General features: G+C 33.9%; 1 protein-coding gene across 15 annotated transcripts in view; it reads left to right on the forward strand.

Moving 5' to 3' along the window:
• Positions 1–25,927, forward strand: part of NRXN1 (neurexin 1) — a 1,047,547-nt gene that overhangs the window by 381,141 nt on the left and 640,479 nt on the right. For all 15 annotated transcript variants that reach the window (XM_023532814.1, XM_023532816.1, XM_023532823.1 and 12 more), the window contains one exon: positions 24,440–24,741. In XM_023532814.1, coding sequence (XP_023388582.1) covers positions 24,440–24,741 — 302 coding nt within the window. The remainder of the gene's footprint in view (positions 1–24,439; positions 24,742–25,927) is intronic.

The raw sequence follows: 25,927 nt of genomic DNA on the forward strand, positions 1-25,927 counted from the left end.
CAGAAAATTGTCCTTGTTTATTGTAGTTCTAAAGCCCCAGTACAAGCTGTACTAATCCTATCATTGTGAGTGATGGAAAAAAGAAGGGGTGGAGCTGGGGGAGGGGAGGAAATGGAAGAGAACGTGTTCTGTCAGCAAGTTCTCATTCCTTACTTTATAGAGATATTTTTTTCTTTAGAAATGCTCCTAAAGATAGTCAACTTTTATTTTTCAACAGGTCAGAGAGTTTCCATGGAGGAGAGAATTACTATACACATACACAACACACAGATCACTCATTTCAAAAGAATTAAAAATGAAATAAGCCTAACAATAAAATTACTCAGAATTATATTTTCCATGATCTAATTCTCAGGACTTTACAATGTTTTTGCGTCATTGTTATGAATATCGATTTGTTTCTTACCAGTTATTGAAAGAAGCTGTGGTTGAAAGAACAATTCTGTTTGCCAAATAAAGTTTACTATATTCTAATTCACTAGATACCAGAAACCATAGAAAAATGGATTCTTATTGTGTAGTTTTCTACCATTCAGTATTGATTCCATAGTGTTGGCTAAAATGAGTTGCTTATTACTTATGTTTATTCTTTTTTTTTTCATCAAATATTCAGGATCTTAAAATTTTGTTAGCTGGTACTAAAGATAACTTTACATCTTGACTGACATTTTTTGGTTTATAAATCAAGAGTTAATTAAGAACACAGTAAGGGGTTTTTAAAATAGACTGAGAGACTGGTTTCCGTTTGTTGGTTTGTTTTAATAGCTTGTATTAGCAAGTGTTTTATCACCCAAATTACAGTGAGGTACAAAGAAAAATCCTAGGTTTTATTGTCTGGCATTTGGAAAGGTGCCTATTTTTCTGCTTATTTGGGCATGCACATAATGAGCTCACAGAGTGTTTGTTTTCCTGACCTCTGGAATAAAAAAGCAACCTGACATTAAAGACAGGGGTGGTGAAATATTTGGCTGCCTCCGATAGGTCTATTGGAATGTTTGCTGTAATATTAATTGTTTGGAAGCGTTTTTATTCGATGTTTAAATTTCAGAGCAGGTTCTTATGAGGATCCAGGGTAAGAGAGCATAGAACTAGAAAGTGAATCATCCTTTGAGAACTGTGTTGACATCTCCACAATATGCTGTGTTATCACATGACGTCAGGAGCCATACACTGCTTGCTCTGATGGAAATCATATTTTATCATATATTTAAAGGCAATGACAAGGTCTGGTATCACAAAGCAGGGGCCTCACACTTGGAATCTCTCTCTCTCTCTTTTTTTTTTGTATTAGAATCTCTTTTCTGACTACCTTACAATCGCTTAAATAGAATTCAGTAACAGTATCATCACAGTAGACATTTATATTATATCGGAACACCCAGAGGGCAGTGCGCAATTGAGGCAGTTCTTCAAATTCCTCAGGAATGAGAGCATTTCTGATTGTAATTGATAAAACTGGGAGACAGAAACAGCTGGAGGATAAATATAAATGCCACCAGTGTCCGCTTTATTTTAATCTGGATGTAGACCACTTGTGGTTATTAGAGAAAATGTAGATGACCACAGCTGCCTGAATTTTCTCCATTTTAGGGACGGAGCAAGGTCAGTGATGGCATCTGAGATTCATTTCCATCCATCAAACATATCAGTTCCTAATCAGTGAAATTTGTATTGTGTGCCAGGAAGATGCTAGGGGTCAGTAAAATTTCCTTGCCCCAAAGGAGTTACTTACCTTCTAGTGTAAGACATTTCAAACAATGATATATAAATCCTTTTTTCTCTGATTGCGTATAATCATCCTAGGAATCAAGTAATGCAATATGTATTAATAGTCCCATTCGACATGATTTCAGATTTCGCATTTAAATAATTTAGCCACAAGTCACAATGTCATTGGCCAAAACAGACCCTTACATCCTGTAAGCATAGAAAGACTGACACAGTAAAAAAGCAAAATAAATCTACCTGGTAAATTAATTAGCACATTTCTGAAAACAGAAATTTCTAATTTGATCCTCTCTTGGGACTCCTCATTTGCACCTACCTTTAGTGAAGTTTTAGGAGCTGTAGAGTGTTCTCTGCAAGAAGAGGAAGCGAAATTATAATCTGGAGGCATTCCTATGTTAACGTATTCACAAATATCTAGAGAAGTCTCAGAAGAAAGAGATCTGGCATATCTAGAAATTAGTCGTGATTTCTTTGTGTGGGTGCATGTATTTTTGTGCCTGATTCTGTTTTCTTGTCCTTGAATGAGGACCCCAACCCTGCTCAAACAGTAGTATACAATTCAGACTATTTAAAATTTGAATACAAATCCTAACTCTTGTTCATCAGTCCAGTAGTTTGATAAAGGGAAAAGAAAGACTTTCAGATTGAGTGAGTGTTAAATTATGATGAATTCACCACTGAGTAAAGCAGGGAAAACCTGACCCAGCACAGAGGTATTGGGATCTGAGGGAGAGGACCTCTGATTAACTAACGAGGAAAACTCAGAGGCCATGAGTTTTGAGAATTTACATGGTTATACATTTATAAAAGAGCAGCCCCTGAAAAGATGGTCTCAGCAACAAAAGGCATAGGTGGACTGTGAAGGTGAGGGCCATTTCTGTACAGAAAGTGGACCCATCTGTTTAAACAAGCCTTTGGCTTCTCAGTCCAGCATAATGGATTACAGTGGAGTAGGAGGAAGGGCAAGCTGTTTGCTGAACCAATAAGGCCATTTGGGGTTTTTAAGAACTTTGTCGATCCATTAAGTCTGTTGGTTAGATACAAAGAGTATACTTGAATTACAGACCATAAAGGATTACAAATTATCATCAGGCTATTTCTTTGGTATTCCTGGTCAATTTAAGAGAAGTAGTTGTTTTGGTACCGTCTTTTTAGGCCACTTGCTACTTGCAGTCTCTCACATTCTGCAAATATAGGGTCATATGTAGGACAAGCTCAGAAAAAAGATCTTTATCAGTGTGATAGCCAAAGTGAATTCCATTTGGTAGAGAAAGATGGTCACACATACATGTTTTATATACTCTGCTTTAAATTTTGTCAGCCTGGGTAAAAACATAACTCAGAAATAGATCTACTAAGGGATTTTCCCTGACAAAGTGTGATAGAAAATACTTTCTGTTAATGTTCTCATCTGTAGCTTCTCAGCATTTCCAACTGTTAAACATTGCTAAAAAAAAATACAGTATTGTGTGAAAGAGAAGAGGGTCTCTGTGGGAGGTTTTGTATTATGTCATTGTTGGCAGTTGAGTCTCTGTAGAGCCCAATCTGGTTTGGCATCTCTTTGGCTTGACTTGTAAAAGGGAGCTATTTATGTAGAATAATTCATGGACATGGCAAAATGAATCTAAATTAATGATTTAATATTATTAACTTTTTTCTAGTTATAAAAAAATGCTCATTATAGAAAATTTGGAAGATACAAAAAGATTTAAAGAAAGAAACACACACACTTTGATATAACAGAAGTGGTAACATTCTGGTTTATTTCTTTCCAGAAATATGTTTATATGTGTATGTGTATATAATTGTAATCTTATAATTTAGAATGCAATTTGTGTAATCTTATAATTTAGAATGCAATTTTGTTTAGCTTTATGTGGGGAATATTTTTCTTCCCCCATCATTAGAATGTGAAACATAATTTGTAATGACAGCAAAAGATTCCATCCTAATGTTGTTTTATAAATTATTTAACAATTTCCCAGTAACTGAATATTTTAATTATTTCAAATTTCCTGAATTTTTAGGAATGTGCACTTTAATATACAAATTGTTGTTCATGTTTCTGATTTTTTTTCTTAAATGTGTTATTTGCAAGTGGAATTATTAGGACAAGGGTAGAACTTTTGTTTGAGTCTTTAAAAATTGCCAATTTATATTTCTCATAGTTTGTACCACTTTGTATTTTCACTAGTTAGTGCTTGTCTTATTACACCCAACCAGTGTTGCATATTGTAAGCCAAACACAAAGACATTTTACTTTTGTTTTCCCATGTATTTATTTGAATGCCTAAAAAGTTGTATAATTTTTCATAGATTTATTGATCATTAATTTTCAATTCCATAGATTTTTTAAAATTCATGTTCTTCGCCTGTGTTCTCTTGGAGGGCCAAGGAATTTTTCTGAACTGGTTTTAATAATATTTAAGAGTTTAACCATTTTCATATATATCCTGAGCACCTAGAATAAGAAATATGAGCCTTTCAAAACTGGCTAATAATGAAACAATATATATATTTTTCCCTGACCTACTATCTATATGTTTCTACTTTTTTTCTTCTTTAGGACAGTCTCTAGAGAATGACCTAAGTAAACATGTCTGAAATTGATATGTGTTTGATAGATGATTTGTTTAGCAAGTAACTATTCAAGAGGAACTCCTATTATACAGATTTCTATAGAAAAATATTAAAACAGAATGATCAGACTGAAAAATGTTTACTAAAAGAATATAATGCTTGACCTTGAATCGGTCTTTTATATTATTAGAAATGTTCTTTTTTAGAAAAATACTCCGTATTCACATTTTTAGTCTTTCTCTCTGTCTCCTACCCTCTTTCTCCCCTTCTCCTAGGAATCATATACAGTTGAGGGAGGGATTGTATGATACAAGTTATAAAATATTGAATGAGGTCAGAGGAGGGATGGATGAAATAGAGAAGGATCTTCGTGATGGAACTTGAGATGATTCTGGAAATATGTGGCCAGTGGGACAGGTCAGAGAAAAGTACAGAGGTAGGAAGAATTATGGAATTTGAAGAACATAAGAAAACTGAGTTTTCCACAGCTGACTAAACCTATTTTGTTTCACTAGTGTTAAAATAGGTTGATAAAGTTTGGCTCCCTTTTGTTGTCCTATAGGAAGATCTCAGATCTTTGCAGCTGAAGAGCTGGTTCACCTCAATTTGATCTCTCATATCACAGTGTGCTTATGAAATTTGGAAAGCTATCTAAAGAATTTCAGACTTTCTGAATACAAAATGCCCTTGCCCACCAACCATGAGTTACTCTTGTCACTAAACATATCAACAGTTTCAGAGTAGTTCCTGTTTCCACTTGTTACTGATGCAGCGTCTGGCTGGGGCAGAGTGCTGCTAGGTGCAAGAAAGTTAAAGAAAATTCCAAGGACTCTGGCCCGCTAATTCAGTATGAGAAGAATAGAATGGCTGCCTTCCACCTGTTTTGTCTTGATTCTTTTCTAGTACGTCTCAGGTCTCAGGTTTTAGAATTTGCCAAAATCTAGCTGGCTTTAGAACTTTGTAGATATCTCTGTAGATATCTAGAATGCCCCTTGCCTTTTCCATGTGCCTTAACTCTTACTCTTTTTTTTTTCCCAGAAATTTTCGTCAACTTTATTTCTATTTTGTTCATCTTATTCTTTCTTTAGGTTCCAGTAATTGAGATATTTCTTTTCAGAGAAGATCTTCCCAGTGCCACTTGAGTATCTGCCCTCAAGGACATTTCAATTTTCCTTTCTTGGTGGCACTTTAAACACAAGTAATTTAATGATTCGTTTAATGTGTGATTAATATCTGTTTTCCCTTCTTAGACAAGGAGTCACATAAATAAAAAATATTCCTAAAGTCACATTCAGGCAGTAGCTTTCTTTAGTTCTATAATCAAATTTGATTTTTATTTTTAAGCATAGTAAAGAATTTCTTTCTGAAAGGTCATAGATAATGACAGAAAGTTCCATTTATATTTTTGAAATAGCTTATTTGGTTAGCTTTTAATTCTTTTACAAATTTTTTAATGAAATATAGCTAACATATGATATATTAGTTTCAGGTATATTATATACCATAGTTGGTTAGTTTATTAGTTCTTGTGCTCTTGTACAAATGTAAATTAAGCTATCATAAATAATTCGATCAACAGATAGTTGCTGAGTGCCTCCTTCGACACTGTTAAAGACCCTGGGAAGCAGTGGTGAATGAGCACCATGACAACAACAAAAACCCCTGCTGTCAGCGAGGTCATGCTTTAATGAGTGATGAGGAAATAAATAAGTATTTCACAATTTAGGTTATAAAAATGCTATATAGATAGGAAAATAAAGCCTGTTAAAGAGATAGAGAGATCCAGGTGCTGTTAATTCCAGGGGAGACACCCTGTTATTTTTTTTATTAATTCTGTTATTTATTTTCTTTTCAAAATGAAAATTAGAGACACTTTTCTATATAATTTATAGAAAAAAATACCACTTTCTGGGATGTGGCTTTGAATGTTTATTTTGGGTCACATTTGGAATGTACCTATATTTGGCATGTTCTTTACAACATAAAAATCAAGAAATTTATTTATGCTTTTAAAATGTTTATATTTAACAAACCTGTAGATGCTGCCCCATTATCTTAAATTGGCTTAAATTGCAGCATTTTTATTTTCCGAGTTTATGTGTTAAGTGCTGGATCTCTGTAGTAAAATTGTAGGAGGAAGGCGGCTATTTGACTTTCAATGAAATTTTATATCCCTCATGGTTGTTATTGGTGAGTAATAGGGAAGAATTATTTTCCTTTAACCTGGAGGATAGACTGAATGAAAAGATCAAACTTGGAGGGAAGAATGTCCACTAGTGAGGAAGAAAATTTTATTTCATTTTGTAAATGTAAGAGATTAAAACTGATAGCCATCTATCAAGATGGTGCAGTCCTTTTTGACTGTAAATTATGGTGATTAGCCCCATGGGGGCTGCTTATTTGTTCTTAGTTAAATTATGTGTTTTATTTTTCTTATTACTTTTTACTTTTAATAGTTTCTTCTGATATTTATAGTTGTTTCTTGCCATAGACATAATATTAAATAGTATAGCTTCATGGCTCTCAAGATGCATTTGTATGTATGGTGATAAAAGCTCTTCTTTTTAGACCCAAAAGAATAATAAAGAATAAATATTTTTCTTATTAGTTCAGTTACTTAGCAAAAATATTGATGGGATTTTCTTTCAAATTATTGTGTATATTAAGTGAATGAGGTGTTTAAGTAGTTATGATATTTTTACCTGCATGAAGATTTTTAGGAATATGAAAAACTTACCCAAACATTAAAAATACTGGCCTATGTAAGATTTACATGAGGAAAATAATAAAACTTTACTGAAGGATATAAAAGAGGACCCAAACAAGTGGAAGATAAACCATGCACCCCTGGATTGGATGATTCAAGCTGTAAATTAAATTATAGATTTAGGGAAATTTAACTCATAGTCTCAATTTGAAGAGAGGGGTTGGGGACCTGACAGATTGATTCTAAAGGTAATATATAAGCATATATTTGCATAAAAGGCTAATTTTTTGAGAAAGATAGTAATTTGGGTACCTTTGCAACATGGTATTAAAAGGTATTATGAAATGACTATAATTAAAACAGTCTGGTTCTGGCACAGAAACAAACAGGTGTGTGGAGAAGAATGGAGGCTAGAAATCAAGTACATTTGGAGTTTATTTAGTATGTGATAAATGCCTTTAAAAACTGTGAAGAAAAATGCAATATTTAATAGATAGTGTTGGAAGAACTGATTATCTGTATGGAAAAGTAAAATTAGGTTCATCTCATATACTATTCATATCAGTAAACAATAAATGGACTGCAATATAGAAATAGTAGAAAAAGGAGAGGAAAATATCTTTATAATTTTTGAGGAGGGGAATGTTTTCTTAATCAAGAAATAAAAGCAGCGGGCCATGAAGTAAAGCTCTAAGGGAATTAATTTTAAAAGATTAAAAAACAAATAAAAATTATGTATAGGAGAATCAGATGACATTTGTGGACAGATCCTATGCTAATAATTTTATAAACAGTAACTGATTAACTTCTGAGTAAAACTTGACCCCAATCATAAAGCTAATAAGTGATGGAGTGGTGATTTGTCTCTTGTTATTCTAGAAACTGAGCTCTTTACCACAACACCAGGGACAAAGTCAAAAGAAGATGTGTATAGGGCTCTGTATTCATTTGCAGTTAAATTTATTCTATAAGAAAAGTTGGCATTCATTTAAAGAGTATCTTGCACCATGATTTCTTATATGTTCAAAATGGTAGTTTTTAAAACTCTAAAGGCTTTTTATTATATTCTTCAATCAGTTTTAATACAACTTACTAGAATATAATATAGGTTAGCTTTGTTTCATCAAATAGTTAAACCAGTATCTTCCTTGGCAGGTAATGCTAAGTAAACTCTCCTTACATAAATCCTTTTTCCTCACAAATGTTTGCCTATTTGATAGGGAATAGGAATAAAAATATCTTGTGATGGACCATTCATCTGTTTTTCCCCTCTCCGAACTAAACTTGAATAGTGCTTTCCAAATGCTTTACTGTCCTTAATTTTACATTGAAATTATTACCTTCGTGTCGGGTAGACTGCATTATTCAAACTATTATAATCATAACAAAAATTAAGTGCAGTTATTCCTAAATTCATGCCAATCAGTTATTCACTATTCACTCTCAGGTGGATATTCTTGATAAAAATAACAAGAATGCCACCTCCCTTTATCAAGGCCTTTTACAATTCAGCCTGAACCAAAGAGTCTCATTTCATTTGTCATTAGTCTTTTTCATGCCACCTTAGTTCTAGTCAAATTTCATTAATTGTTTGATTTCTCACCTCAAAACTTTCACTCATCTTTGTCTACTCACCTGGAATGCCTTTCTCCCCACCCAAATCCCCTTTGGAAATAATCTCTTCTTTTTCATTTCCATGGCCTTTTATATGCCTTGTATCCTCTTTGCATTGTGACCATCTTATAAAATAGATCATCTTATCTTTGTTTTCCTCAAAACAATTAACAATGCCTCACATGTAGTAGGTCTTTAATAGTTTTCTTTAATTGGTCATTTAATTAATTCCTCAGGGCTTCCATGGCTTATTTTGCAAACAATACATCATAAAATGATGTTTAAGACATAAGGCTTTGAAATGCATCAATTTAAAAAAATCTACTTAGACACTTTAAGTATTTAGTCATTTATATATGTATATATAGATCTTGATTTCATGGGAATATTTCTGTTAATATCTTTGGTATTGCATACATATATATAAGTATAAAGAGAATGTGGTTGTCAGAAAGCAGAACAGACAGCATCAAGAAGGGGGCATATAGATGTAAAAACCCAGTGTCTGTTAGGGAGGTCTCCACAGACAACACCTGCAGCAGCATCAGAATGTTCTGAAGGCTTGGAACGGCTATTCTGCTGAATAACTGAATATCCACAGAGCCAAGGTCCATGACCTTGAGCACAGCAGATCTTTTCTGCTGAATATGATCCTATTCCAAGAGAAGTCAAATTATTCTTCCCAGTCGCCAAGAAAACCTCAAAGCTTTCAAACCACTGCCCTAAGAGATGCCTCAAATCTGCTAAGGCAGCCCACGGGACTAAAGAACTACAGAATGCACTCAAATTGTTTGGAAGCATACAACTTTCCATTTGTACAGAATCCTGATGTGTCTAGGTTGTGTGCCAAGTGTAAAAAGGACTCTGACCTGAAGTAGGAAAGACTGAAGGACTGCTTCTGTGTCTTCCTTGAGTTGAAGGTGGAAGAATAAAGGATTTTTTCCAATTAAGAGCTTCATAAGGCCTGTCAGAGCCAGGGACATTCCATCTTGACCCACCTGCCCACTCTTTCATTTTCTCTCTTTTCGGCATTCACATAGCCTGCTTTTTAAACAGGCAACAGCAAATGAGGGAAATGGGGAAGAAACTCTTTGTCTTCAAACCAAAATACATGTAAAGAAAACACAAGCAAAAATTTACTAAAGGCTTTTCATGAGGAGGCTTTTTAGTCAGCATTTGACTTGGTTAAAATCCTGAGCTGATTATTTATTAAGACACAGCAGCAAGAGCAGCAAAAATCAATCCTTTGTGCATTTGTCTATTAGAAGAAGGAAGAAGAACTTACACATTTAAAATTTCAGCCTGCATTGTAGAGTAGTGTCAACGTTGTTAAAGAAAGATGAGCCTGTCAAAAAGAAGTTTCTGATGAATGGGCATCAGCTCTTCCTGTTAACCAGATCAGGGCTAGCTCTTGTTCTGCATCTTTTTGGTTTGGTTTGGTTTTTAAACCAATTTTCCCCAAGATTTCCTTCCATGACTTTCTTTTTAGAGTAGATTATCCTTGTTTTTTAAGTGACGTATTTAACTTCCATATTCCTTTCTTCAGCTTCAGGTTTTATTCTAACCAGCAAATAAAGAACACAGGCTTTTAAGGATTAAATGGAGCATTTGCTTTCTTTGAATGCATTAGACTTTGCCAGAAATATTTAAAACTTATATATTTGTATAATAAGAGTTTTGGAGATTGGCTGCATTTTTAAATTTAAAAATAATTGAATTTAGCTAATTGGACATTTCTGTGTTGGTCTAAATGTGATCGAATTGGTAACAAGATGTGGAACATCAACACAGGTTTCAGCTTTCCATACTATCTGAAAGGGCTCAGTACTCATTCATATGATTTTACACAAAGATTGGCCCTTACAAAGAAAACTGTGACTTAAAATTAGATGCTTCTAAAGGTCGGTCACATAATGCATCATCAAAGGGAGAGGGAGAGGGAATGCACCCAAGTGTTCCTAATTTATAAGATGAACTCTTCCAACTGCTTATTAATTACTCAAGCAATATGCACATGTAAAGCAATATGATACACAGTCAGGTCATATCTAAAGTGTAAATTATAGCTTAAAGACCCATAACTTTTGCCACATTATTAAAACTAAATAGAGGCATGACTATTACACAATAAATGCCTCTATCATATCTCTCTAAATCCTTGATTCTCTTTATGTCTGCACATTAGAATCACTTGGGAAACATCTGAAAATCCCAATGCCCAGACCACATACTGGACCAATTAAATAAGAATATTGTGGTGGGAAGTGTGACCCAGGCATCAATATCTTTCAAGGCTCTCTAGGTGATTTCATTGTGATGCCAAGTTGAAAACCACTGTGAATATTAAGCATTTTATTATATTGCCTCAGTATGATATACCTAGCCAGTAATTAGCTTCTTGTAAAAATAGTTGCATGTATTCAATTTATGTTTATCTTTTGTAAAATGATATAGCATTTTTTCCACATCATGAGCAATACTATCAATTTAAAATAAAATGCAGTGTCTGTTTTTAAGTAGGAATATCTGCACATTTGAATCAGAGGCTTATTATGATACTATATATCAAAAAACCGACAAAATTCTAATTTTGATGATCAGAAGGTTAATATAATTATTGCAAATATGGTGAGGTAGTTGAGATAATTGTTTCACTTTGAGATTGTAGCTGAGAAAAATAATAGTAATATTTGGTTATATGAAAACTATAAAGCAATGAAATTGGTATCAGAAAAATTAAATTAGGATTGAATGTCATGATGAAAAAACAAACTCCTATATTCTTCAAAATGAATATTTTCTTTCCTCTGAAACTGTGAAGATGTCCATTCAAGCCTATCCAAAATAGCATTAGAAATGCAGGAAAATGTAGTAGAGATAGCATAGGCTTTAGTCAGAAATCCAATTTCTAGTCTGAGGCATCTGTAAGCTTTGTGGTTTTTGCCAAATCTCTTCTATTCTCTGGGTCATAGTTTTCTTATTTGTAAAATGAAAAGGCTTAACTAAATCTGTGTTCTTTTTTAAAATTTGAGTGGTAAGCCATTATTGAATTATGAAATTAATTTAGAACAATTTCTATGTCTATAAAAAATAGAAGAGTGTGCTGCAAATAGAAGGATGATATATTGTATGTGAATCCCGAGGAAATGGAAAGAAATGTTCAAAAGTCCTTGAAGTAGATCTCCTTAACTTTTATAGGTTTACAAATTCTTCATGGGGAAGACATCTAGTATGGGGAATGGAAACAGGCAACTTTTTATATCATGGGATATAAAATATAGCACATGTCCTTGCCATGTAGTGTCAAGGCAGATGATCTTTAGAAAGAAAATACTTGTTTCAAAAGGGTATTTGGTTTACTTACAACAAGTAGAAAGCGGGAAAAAAAGCCTTTTCAGCCTGTGAATGTGGAAATGTGTCTTATCCTTGAGAACAGAGAATTCTTACTGTGAGAAGTGAATGGATGTGTTGTGAATTATAGTTACTGATATAAGAGGTGATATTATTCAGTCTGGCCAGAATGTTCTCTCACCAATCAAATTACTTCCAAACCAAATGTTAGAATGCGCTTTGCTTTTTGATTGTTTCGTTTATATTTTATCTCACATTTTGTGCCGTTTGTTGGGAAATGGATTTTTTTCCACAGAGAATAAATTGAAGGAAGTCCTACTACTTTACCAAAAAACACTGAGTTTCAAGCTAAACTGGTTACTGGAAATGAATAGAAACTAAAAAGTAATAATAAAGTATCAAGAGCACCACCCTAAGTTTATTAAAGTAGAACTTACGGCAATGGGTGCTACAAATATGATTTTTAAAAGAGTTTTCCAGTTGATTCTGATGACCATCCCCATTTGCAATCAACCTCAGCTTCTCGTCCCAGCTTCACCTGTGCCTAGCTGTAGGTGCCAGAGAAAATCTCATAATCTTTATAAGTCTCCTTCTTCCAGCTCTCAGTTTATAATACTGTGATTCACTGAAATTTCTTCTAAAGTTTCACAGTTCAAATAAAATTAGTCATTAGTCATCCAGTGTCTTTTTTTTTTTTCAACATTGGACCTCAGAACCTAAGTTTTTATCACAGGTAAAACCAGAAAGGAAATTGTAACAATTCTTTACATCCTAGGAAGTGTATTCTTTTAATATTAGGCCCCAATACTAACTTGCTGACAAAACTTGTTAACAAAAAGGTGTCAATCAATGAGTAGGCTGTTCTGTCACAATGATACCTCCACATATCTGTAATTTATCCTGCTATTTTCCCTGCTCCAATCATAAAAGTCTGATCTGGGAGTAAAGACTTTTGACTAACACAAGCTGAGCTAATCAGAGTTAATCTCTTTTAGGGAATTCAGAACTTGAAAGGAGTACTTTGAATCTGGGGTTCACTGTTATCAAGTTACATGAGTTATGCAGACCCAGAGGAGACCAGGAATGCTGCTGTGAGGAGCTTAGACCTTCCCTGTGTTCCTTCCTTTTTAAGACGTGGTGGTTCAATGACTCCTTTTATTCTGTGAGCTATTTCCAAAATCTTTCTGATAAATTCTATGTGTTTGCACTTAGGCTAGACCTCTATTGGTATCAGGAAAGGAATAAAGCCCTAAGAACTTTACTGTACATAATGAATTAACTTCTTTCCCATGTATCTAGAAAGGTACTAGTTTTATTCCACCCTTGGGAAAGTTGAAAAAAATAGTATTCAAATCAGATGAGGGACCTGGGATGAGAAATGCTTACCTAGACAATATTGATTTATGATGTTTTCAACACAACTCTGAGAGGTAGGTTGGAGAGAGATTATGGAATCAGTATATAATTAATAATAGTAATTCTATAATTATTATATTACAGGTCCTTATTCTTAAAAAAATTTGAAAGTGTGGCATGACAGCATGACTATAGCCATTGTGGAAGGAAACTTAGACTCAGCTATAGTTATTTGCCTGTGGTCATACAGTACCAACCGTAGAGTACTGAACCCAGGGATCCTAATTCCAAATTAAGGGCTCTATCCATAGGAAAACAGTAGTCATTATTGACTGATACTTCTATACTTTTATTGGAGACTATATATACTCCCAAATTAACATATAAACTTATATTAAGTAGTATCCACTTTCTCTTAAAATACTTTATTATTCTAGGATTGCATATATATGGATAACTACCTTAAATTTGGGAGAAAAAATAATAAATACATATTTTTAACACCCCAGAATACATAGGATCAGAAAATCTGTCTGAGATATTCTTTTCAGGGTTAAGGAAGAAAGGTGATCAGAATAGAAAGCTATTTCTGACAGACTACGAACAAAACACCCTTTGTTTTTCTCAATTTTTAAGTCCTTACAGTATGAGAGGAAAACTAGCTCTGAAAGCCCAAAGAGACAGAGGTTGCTATGGAAAGTCCCTTTTAAAAGCAGCAACCATTAGAAATCTTGAAAGACATTTTAACTCTAGCATGTTGACTGATTTTGACAGCAGGAAAGCTATAGAGTTTGGCACAGAGTTGTGCCTCAGTAAATGTTTATCAAATGTGAATCAATGAAACAGTGGCTCAGTAAATCAAGAATGGTCAACACCAGAGACCACTTAGTTCAGCCATGTGACTTCACTAGGGAAGAAAATGAGGCCCAGTGAGGCTAAGTGGTGTGCCAAGGGCAGAGAGCTGAAAAGAGGCTAAGTAGAAACAAGTGCTCAGCTCTCCTGATTCTTAGCTCAATGTTTTTCCCTGGGAGGTTGAAAAACAAAAATAATAAAAAAGCACAAAAGTCTTATGAAATTATTTTGCAAGCCATCCGGGTACCAACCTGATTAAAAGGATAAATCATCAACAGACATATATATTTTTTTCCCTTCTTTTATGCTATTTGTAATACTTCCATCTCTTTCTGTTAACCTTATTAACCAAAATTTTCTTAGAATTAGGGTGTTGGGTATAACGATATTCTAGTTAACAAAAGCTTTGGTAAAAAGCTGATTTTTTTAAAAAAACTGGATAATCCTTTTAAATGTAGTAGTTACTTTAATAATCTAATAATAACTAATAATTGATTGCCCACCATATATGCCAAGTATGACTTTATATACATAATGGCATGTTCGGGAGAAATTTTCCTTGTAGAATTGTTGACTAGACTCCCCAGAAACAAGAATTAAAGTAACCTCCACTATAAAGAGAACTTCTAAAAACTAGCCAAATTATCTCTCCTTCAGCACTTACTAGAAGACAGCAAAACTGACCCTTCAACCACCCCTAACACACTCTCCCTTTCCCCACTTCCCACCTTCCCTATGTACCTAAGCATTGAGGGACAGGAGATTAGAGAAAAAAGAGGCACTATGTCATAGGCTCTATGAAAATGTACTGTTCAAGAAGTGTGCTTCCTTTGTCCAAGCTAACTGGGGAAAGAAACTACTTACTGTAGAATCACATGTGCAGCCTGAGTATGCCTACGAAAAAGGAAGGCCAGCATTCCAGATTCCTGATGAATGGAAATGCATATATCAGACTTGCTGACCTGTCCCGTGCCTTTCTTTGGAGGGAAGAAGGGAACTGGCAGGGTGGAAAGAGATGACAACAGGAGTATAGCCTGCACTCTCAATATTTGGTGTAGCCAGGATGCTTAAGATTCTGTGAGTCAAGCAGAAACTCTACTTAGGCTGGGGCTTGAGCCATCTGGCCAGTATTACTCACAAGAAGGACACTTGCTAGACCAGAGGATTACAGTAGCCAGATGCTATGGCATATTGTGTGAAGATTAGAGCTGAAGGATAAAGCAGGTTGAGTCATATGAATCTCTTTCTTTCTCTGCTCCTCTTTCTTATATTTGGAAAATGCAAGAAGGGCCACATCTTAAGGCAAGTGGTAAGAAGATGCCTAGATCCATCCATGCCATATCTTCCATCCCTTCTTCAACTCAGATTAAGATGGGAGATGAAATTTATGTCAAAAGTTAGGTCAAAGTTACAAATTAGCCTGAGTTTTTAGTGACCAGAAGTGGACAGAAATATAGTGATTCTGCCCAAGATATTGTTAAGAGTTGGAGAAAAGAAGTGACGGTGTGTGTTTGAAAGCAGCAACCAAAGAAATATAATAAATACTCTTTTATATTTATATACCATGAGTATATGCCATGGATTATGACTCTTTAATAAATTACTATATACACATACATACTATACATATAATATTATTTGATCCTCAAAACTACCCTGTCAGATAGGTTCTAGTGCTATTGCCTCTGTTTACTGATGAGAGAACTAAGATTTTAAAGTGATTATTTATCCACCTGCTCACAGTGTGAGAGCGAGTTTTGAACCCAGGTGTGTATGACTCCATAGACCACAATCCTTGTCTATAACTTCATAAATGATGGTCTCCTTGCTACCAGCCCCATACCTACCCAGAGTTCACTCTTAACACAAAAGCCAGACTTATATTTTGGGAATGTAAATCAAATCTTGTCACCCCTCAGCCTAAAATACTCCAGTAGCTTTCCACTGTACATGAAATAAAGTCCAAAAGTTTGACCAAGATTGAGAAGACCCTTCATAACCTAGCCTCAGATCTCATCACATTCCACATTGCCCCTATTTTACTAAAGTGTTCAATGCTCACTGTATTTTTCTCTGTTCTTGAAATAAGCCAAATATTTTCTCATTTCAGGAAGCTGTACTTTGAGTTTTATATGCTTGAGAAACTCTTTACTTAGATCTTCCTGCGAGTGGTTTGTCAGCTTTCAGGTCTTAGTTTAAATTCCATTGGCTGAGAGAGCTTTCTAGTCACCTAAATCAATCACTCTGGCCCAGTCATTCTTACTCTCTCACTGGACTCATTTGTTTGCTCAGTGTCACATATGACTGTTTTACTTATTTATTATTATTCCTCCCTCAGTAGTCTGAGAGTTGGAGACTCTGAAGGCCTTATTTGTTGGTCTATTTGTAATACCTAGAATAGTGCCTCCAAATTGTGGGCATCTTATGTATAATTGTAAAAGGAATGATGTCTGAATGAATATGAATCTCCTTCTCAATTCCAGTTTTACTACTAGGTGCTTTACATGTGTGTCTTTTGGATCCAATGCTCTTTGTGTCTTAAGAGCAAAGACATGTTATGGATATCCAGCATCATTTTTCTTCTTCTCCTAGTGCAAAGAATGGCACTCTACAATCCAAGTATTCCTAATTTATACTTACCTCAGTATATACTGACTTACTACTTTGCATTATTCTAATAAAGAGTTAGCAATTTATCTGAAAAATGAAAAAATAAAATAAAGCAAAACGAAAGCCTTAGCTGAGTTTCCTAAGAAGCAAGGGTTACTTCCCTTCTCATCCCAGCATAATTCTTCATTACACTAATCATATGTTTATTTACTCCCATCTCTATTTAAGATGCTAGTGATTCCAAGATAAGTTTAGTTTTAAGGAAATGTCATTCTTGTTTTAAACACAGTAGACTTTGACTTAGCAGTGTATATTTCCCCCGTTGGTAGGTTTTATTGACTTTAAAATGTTCCAAATTCACTTAACTATAATAAGTAGAAATGTGATAGCTCAGGCCCATTAGTTTTCATTGAGTCAGGTCACATCCAGAACTCATGAGAGTTTGTTTTCAGTTGCAGCAGTGGATGAACCAAGGTGTTTCTAGAGAGACATATATGCAGTTTCACGAACCTCATTAAGCATATTCACTAATAATTATGAATTGTTAGACTGTACCAGGAGCAATACACCCTCTTGATTTATCCAGAAGAGTAGTACTAAGTTTCCAAACCCACAGAGAATCTTATTGTAATATTGCCTAAAGGTGAAACAGATTGTGAATAAAAATTCAGATATTACCTCCAGTGACTTAACGGCTTGACTCTCTGCAGGGATGCATATTAAATAAATATTTGACACATCTATACTTTGACCAGATCTCACCAAGTCTTTTTTATTTTTAGCTTTGTTTTTCCAATCAAAAGATACAACGTAGCTTATCTGTATGTTTATCTCTTAAGAAAAGTTCCATGATATCAAAATGTTTTGTTTTTAATAATTAACTCAGATGTGATAGACACACAAAAATCCTCCCTTATAATTCTTAGAAGACATTCTAAATCATAGTAATCTAGAATCTGTTATAACAATCGGAGTCTTACACTTAAATGTGTACTTGAATCACCCAGGGGATCTTGTTAAAACACAAATTCTGCATCAGTAGATTGAGGATGGGGGTTGGCCCCAAGAATAACATTTCTCATAAGCTCCATGTAATGCTAGTCATGCTCTCCTCCAGACCACACTTCAAGTAGCAGGTCTTAAAAGATCATATGTTTTAAGCAGTTAATTTGTAACTAAAACTTTTATCTTCCCTATGAAGTTCTCCTCTACTCTGCTTTTGCTTTCCGAAGTGGGACCATTTGTTTCTATTTTAAAAAATCACATTCTATAAATGTCAACCAGTTTACTATATGAGCAAAATATTTGGAAAACTCAAGTGATAGATTTTTAGAATTAGAGGCAGCCTCATTTTGTTTCTAGGGAGAAAGCAGCATGTTATAAATTGGCCACTCTTTAGAACATGGTTACAGAGACAAATTATTCAGTATATATTTGCACAGACCAAGTTGATAATAAGGCAACTTCATACTTGAAATCATTTGCTCCATATCCATTTTATAGGTGAGCATTGTCTATAAATGCAGAATATCTATAAATCTGCTATAAATATAATTGTATTTCTATAATTATGTATTATATAATTTACTTCTTCCTTAAGTAATCATTAAATGTACACAAAGAAATCATAAGTTTATATGGAGATTCTTTGTAGTCTGTATTCACCAACCTATGTTTTTATTTTGATTGTGTCACTGGTTTTTCCAGATTATATGATGCTACAGTCTAGTTGTCATAGATTCCACTGTTGGGAGGTGAGTGTGAGGCAGGCCCAGAAATTGCAATATTGCACACCTGGTGAATGCCAGAGTATTTGTTTAGTACTTTCCCTGTGTATTATGTGATCTGTACAGAACTGACTGATCATCAGCCCAGACAGGCATAGAGTGGCCTGTTTTGTTCCCAACACCTGCAGTTACTTAAACAAATGCAAATCAGTTGCATAATAGAATTGAAAAATCATTGTACTAGAGTTTGGGACCATATCTAATTTTTTTTTTTTTTTTGAAAAAATATCTTCAACTTTAAGCTACATTTAATTTTTGGTCATGAATTAGAGGCTCGTTTCATGGCAATATTTGGGAAATAAAGAAGAGCATGAACTTGGAATCAAGACGGCAAGGGTTATATTTTGATTCTACTCCATTTAGTTACGTGACCATAATTTTAACTGTTGGGGCCTTAGTCCGTTCCTGTAATAAAGGAAGGCAGGAGACTAAGTAATATCTAAGTTTTCTTTGGCTTTCATATTTAATGGCCTCAAGCATATCATCATTAAAAGTATACCTATTTTTTGGAATTATCTGATGGATGCTTAATAACTTATTTCCAGATTGGTTGCCCTGAGGTTTACCTAAAACTAAATAAAACCTTGAAGAGTGAATATTTTATAAATCTTGATTTCTTGCTTTAGGCAATAGAAATGAGCCTCAGAATTTACATAGGTTGAGTCATATTTAGGAATTTTATAATGTTTTACAATATTACATCAGTTAGAAAAATCTCTAAGGCGAATGACTTCTCTCACTTTAAAATAATGCTATTTTTTATAGTAATCAATTGATTGTTTTAATTTCTAAATTACATAGGGTTGTGGCAATTAAAACAATACTGTTTTCTGTTAAACTTCTTAGGGACTGAGGATTTAACCTGATGTGATTTTCAATAGACAGAATTTCCTTTTATGTTTTTCTAAACTTGCTTTATCTTTATAGTTAGAGACAGCCAGGCTTATTATTTAATTTAATAATATAAACTTCTAGTGTGTACTTTTATTTAGGCAAGAATGTTTTGACTAAAATATTCTTTGACTTCTAAAGTAGAAAAATAAATGAAACAGGTCTCTACCTCAAACGTGTTTCCCGCTCCTCTGGTTTGAACACAAATTTAGAATCATTAAAATATAGTAAAACCTTACAAACGTGTGTAATTTGGGTTTGTGTATATGAAAAGCATGCTGATATCTAACACCCAAATTCACACAGAACATTACCAGCACTCCAAATGTCTACCTCATTAGCGCCCCCTCCATCTCTACCTAGGCTAGCCATTATCTTGACTTAGAACTAACTGTAGAGATTAGTTTTGCTTGGTTTTAAAATTTTTATGTAAAAGGAATCATAAGTATGTTCTCTTTTGTGTCTGGCTTTTTTTAACTCAGTGTTTTTATTTTGAGATTTATCCATATTTTTGCATGCAGTTGTAGACAACATATTCTCATTGCTGTTTATTTCATTGTATGACTAAATCTCAGCTTATTTATCCACTCTGCTATTGACTGCATTTCAGAATTGTTTAGTTTTAGGTTGTTATGCACAATGCTACTGTAAACATCCTGATATGTCGTTCCATGATCTTTGTGTGCATTTTTGTTGGGTGTTTACTTACAAGTGGAATTTCCAGGTTGTAGGGTGGGTATATATTCAACTTTAAAAGATATCGATAAACAATTTAAAAACTGAGTTCCCACCAGTTATACATGAAGGTTCTAGTTCCTCCACTTTCCCACTAACGCTTAGTACTTTTTGTGCTTTTATTTTATTTATTGTGTAATGTTTTGATATTTCATTGTGGTTTTATTTTGTTTATTTCTCTGAAGACTAATAAAGTTGAACATCTTTTTATATGGAAATCCTTTTATCATGGAGTTTCTGTTCAAGTATTTTGTCTTTTTCCTGTTGGTTTGTCCAGTTATTTTGTCCTTGTAATTTTTATAAATTATTTATGTATCCTAAATATAAATATTTGTTAATATATATTGCTGTGGATCAAATTTCTTTTTGATGTTTATTGTTTTAGCACATTAGAAGTGCACATTATTTGAGACTTATATTTTCAAATGGACATTGACCCATTCTTTAAATGTTTAACAGTAAAGCTTATATAGGCTTATACTATAAATAGTATATAACTATACTATTTCCTATTTGCATATGACAACACAAAATTAATGAACTATACAGTAGCAGACAAAGAATTGCAGGACATATAATCATCTTATGTTATAGAAAATGATTTATGTATTTTCACATAGTATGCATATTCTTTCATGAAAAAGAAGATAGCAAAAATATTTTTCCTGCTTAGATTCATGTCTCATTTATGACATTTTAAGGTAATGGCATATTTATAGAGTGAATTTTTCCAAAACTATGTGGTTGTATTTAATGCAAATTTTAATTACCTAAATTTAAAATTAAACTATACAAAAGGAATGATACTGTATTTTAATTTTTAATTAATGGGAATATCATAGTGTTAAAGTCATCAACACTCATGTATCTTAAAAGCTTGCCGTCTAGCGAATTGTGAACTATTTAATGTTTCCCTTTGACTCTGTCATATTATGTCACAAACAAATCTTTTGTCAAGATTCATTCTGACTTAGACTTGGAATGATATGAGACCACTCAAATAAAATGCTACAGCCTTTTAACTATACCAAACCTCTTCAAGTCCCCAAGCTTTATTATTTAATTATTTAAAGGTACTCAGAAAGACTTAGTTCTAGTCCTGCTTCTGTTACTGGCACACTTTCTAAATTTGAAAAGTCATTTAAACTTCTTGGGCCTCACTTCACTAATGATGTAAATTGAAGTTTAGTGCTAGACAAAGGTCTCTGAAACTCCCTTTGGCTCAGAGACCTATTCTGAATAGTCAGTGGGGATGAAACTTTTGCAAATATAATTTTCACATAAGTGGATCACCCATATATGATGCATGCACATGTATATAAACCGTATTTCAGTTGACTACCTATCATCAAATGATCAGAAATGTAAGCAGAGAAAAATGAACTGAAAGGAGTGGGGAATGTTCTTTATGGTAACCATTTTCTAAGGACTGAGACCTTTATAACAAGTAAAATTCCCATGGGATTGTATAATGCCAAATAGTGTTTATTATAGTTGGTCAATTTTCATCTCATTAGCACTCTCATCAGCAGTGGATAAGAATTACTGTTTATCCACAGCTTTTCTAAAACCTGGAATTTTCCAGTCTTTTATTTTGTTTTTGTTAATCTCATGGCTATGAAATGATATCTGAACGTAGTTTGATCGATGAATTTCCATTAAAACACATAGGATTGGGCATGTTTTCATTTATTCATAAATACACCTATTTTCCTCTTTAAAATTTTCTATGAAACTACTATACATTTTTTTGGTCCATTTTCCATTGTTATTCTTCCCCCCCGCATACACACATTGATTTATCAGAGTACACTGCATATCCTGAATTGTACTCCTTTGTTAATTAATATAATATGAAAATATTTTCTCCCAATTTTTAATTTAGATTCTTACTCTCTTTAGATTATTATTTATGAACAGATATTCTTAATTTTAATGTGGTTGAATTTATCAATATTTTATTAGTGCTTTTTAATGCCTACTTAATAAATCCTTATATACTTCAATATCTTGTTTTACAAAAATTTTGCAGACTTGCCTCACTAATTTATATCCTTAGTCTATGGAGAGTTGATTTTTGTAAACAAAATTATGTAAAGATCCAATTCCACTTTATTCATATAGATAACCAGTTGTCCCAGCACCATTTATTGATTAATCTTTACTTTGCTCACTTATCTGCAATGCTTGACTTGATATAAATCATTTTCACTTATGTTTAAAATTATTTTTAGTTTGATTATCTTTATTCTCCCCCTTTTGTCTATCCTAACACATTATCTTTATTTAAAGACTTTTACTAAAATATAGCTCACACACAATATTGTATTAGTTTCAACACAGCATATTATCTTTATTACCATAATTTTCTAATAAATGTCCATCTTTACACAGGAAATTTTCTTTATCTTATTTGTCTGTTATATCTTGACTATTTCGGACTCTTAGTTTTCCCATTGGACTTATAGAATAAGCCTTTCACATTCATTTGAAAAAAATAATTGAGATTTATTTTGAAATTTCATCAAAGCTATAGATCTGTTTATATTTTTTTAAAATAGATCTGATGGTCTGATTCATGTTTTTTTTTACTTTTCTATTATTTATAATGCTTATATATTTTTGTCTTTCTACATTAACTAGGACTTCAAGTACAGTACGTTGATAATAGGCATCCTTGTTCTGTTTCTGATCTTAAAATATTCTAGATTTTGTAATGACATATACTATTTGTTTTAGATCATTTCGTTTTTACATTTATCACATTAGGCAGACAAGGAGGAAGACATCTATCATTTCTAATGCCTACTAACTGCTAGATACCTGTACAGGCATTATATAATTTTATCCTAAAAGATTGGTATCACTAACCATTTTCAGAAACCATTTTCAGATTTTAAAAGGTGAATAATTGCCCCCAGTGCAATTTATGATCTAAATTCGTATTTTAGCCTGCCTTTTTTTTTTTTTTCCAGTATATCAGAATTACTCAGTTGTACTGGCTCCCAATATCAAGCCACTTACCATATTGAACTGACCAGGGAAGCAGACACCTGGACTGTAAACTTTCAGAGACAGAAATTAGATCAGCCTTGGTCACTGCATTATCCCTAAAGACTAGTATTGGGCTTAACACTTGTGAGGTGTTCAGCCAATATTTAGAGCATATGAATGGGAAGGACCCTCAAGTATGGTTTGAGTTGTCTTTGCTATGACTCTGCCTCAGAATGTGGTGGGTTTGGCCTGAGCACTAGTCTTCACTAACAGTATGTAGCAGGCAGACCATACTGTCTCATTTTTTATGGCACAACTCCATCATTGCCTAGGAAGTTGAGGGAGCTTTTGGCCCACACTCTTTCTTTAGTTAAACTCACTTCATCAGTGGGAGAAGACTTCTTTCCAAATAGCTACATTTCTGTTTGATCTGTCTAGCATCTAGTGGGATTTGTATTATTACCCCTAAATATGATAAAGACTGATATATATAGAAAATGTTGAGACTTCATTTATATACCATTCCCATGATGAGGCGCTGGAATTCTTACCAGTCTCATAACAGCCCTACCATCTGCTTGGTGCGATTGAGGAATGAATCAAAAATCCAGCTGACTCCATTAAGCTTTCTACCACTGCTCCCTTTATCCAGAAAGAAAAAAATGCACATGTTCTATAAGATATCTCTTTACTCCTAGACCAAATTCTATTTTCTGCTTTGCTTTCCCCTCACTACATAATTGTTATGGTTTCTCAGTGATGAAAATATTTGGCTTTTCACTGAGAAGATCTTTGAATATAAATGTCTCACGGAAAATAAAATAATGCCTCAATTGAATAGAGAAAATGTTGCAAACACTTTGGAATCCATTGTTGCCAGCAGAGTAGAACTGTCCAATATGCATTTATGGTACCAGATTCATGCCCTGGAGATATCACAGAACTGTTTTCTCTGATCAGAGCTCTTGCAGTGATACTTAAAAATTAATTGAATTTTCAAGAATGTCAGCTTTAGCTACCATGGTTGATGGCCCAATACCTGAGTACATTTATTAAATATATACTGCCACCTACTGTAGTATTTGACTCTCTTTGATAGGGTGGGCTCTTGTGGTGAATGTTAATTAGACAAAGAGTTAGTTTGGAGGCTGATTATTTATTGTTTCTGTTGAGATCTGCTGATTTACATAGTATATTGCTTTACTTATGCATATATGTATCTGTTTTCCTCTAGGAAAAGAAGAATATATTGCCACTTTCAAGGGATCTGAATACTTCTGCTACGACTTGTCTCAAAACCCCATTCAAAGCAGCAGCGATGAAATAACTCTGTCCTTTAAAACCCTTCAGAGGAATGGACTGATGCTTCATACTGGGAAATCAGCTGATTATGTCAATCTTGCCCTGAAAAATGGAGCTGTCTCTTTGGTCATTAATTTGGGATCAGGGGCCTTTGAAGCGCTAGTGGAGCCCGTGAACGGAAAGTTTAATGATAATGCCTGGCATGATGTGAAAGTCACCAGGAATCTGCGTCAGGTAACAACGCAGTGGATAAGAGAGTAACTGGCTTTGTTTCTCGCTACAGCTGTGTGTGTGGTACTTGAAAACTCCAACAACATGATATAGGGCTCCTCAGAGTCGCTTACAAATTAGGTTTTTCTTCTTTTGAGATGAATCTTCCTGCCATACTTGAGCAGGGGCATATCTAGAAAGTTCTGGGGACCCAAGGGCTATTTTGATGCAGCGACATTATGACAATATCCCAGAGGGCTGCAAGGATATCTCTGCGACCTGCCCTTCCTGTGATGCGTGTGATTTTGTTGTGTTTTTGATTTTTTGTTTGTTTGATTTTAAATTGTAGTTTTCATGGTGATCATTTGGAAGCATGCACATTGGGGTCATTAAATCACAGTTCCTTTTTTGTAGTCAAAAAAACAGTGTTTGTGATTTGGGATTGTATCAATCCCTACTCCCTCTCTATTCCCACCTCTGAAATGGGCACAAGAAAAATTCCTGAGAGGAAAAATGACTTTGGGAGTTTACATATCTCTTGAAGAGTCTGTTTATGAATATATCTTTATTTTTAGCACAGACACTTTTAAGTTAAACCCCAAATGACTCTGGAGAGGCCAGTTCATCTTCTAGGTGCCCATTTCTTTTTTATTGTATTTTTAAAAAATAGTCTCACAAAAATCTATATGCTAGGAAAATACCAATTCTTTAGTAAATCTATGGGTCCACATATACTGTATGTTTTTAACTGAGACATATTATTGCAGTATATATATACACACAGATGAATGAGTAGATTGTCCTTATATATAGAACATTATAAGTTTTGGTTATTATTTGAAACAATGATATCACAGTGTATCATTTTGTGAAGTGTTGACAGTGACTAATTTTTCTGCAGTACATGCTGATCTCAAACTAATATCCTTAACATATTTGTTGTTTCTCTGAACAGTTGCAGAATGACCGGATTGTCTCTGGTTTTCCTTTACTAAAACAGCCCTCTCTTTCCGAGCTGTTAACTGTCTAACCTTTTCTTTCTCACTTCTGAAAGGCTTAATCTATCCAAAGTAGAAAAGCAAAAAAGAATTTTAGGAGTACAGATATAGCTAAGGCAGACAAGTTAAACTAAGGATTCTCAAGAGTCCTCCCAAAGACTTTTCAGAGGCCTTATTGGTATGGGAGGGGCCCTGCATGCTCCATACCTGCC

The sequence above is a fragment of the Pteropus vampyrus genome, unplaced genomic scaffold, assembly GCF_000151845.1.
Source record: "Pteropus vampyrus isolate Shadow unplaced genomic scaffold, Pvam_2.0 Scaffold91, whole genome shotgun sequence".
NCBI classification, from domain to species: Eukaryota; Metazoa; Chordata; class Mammalia; order Chiroptera; family Pteropodidae; genus Pteropus; species Pteropus vampyrus.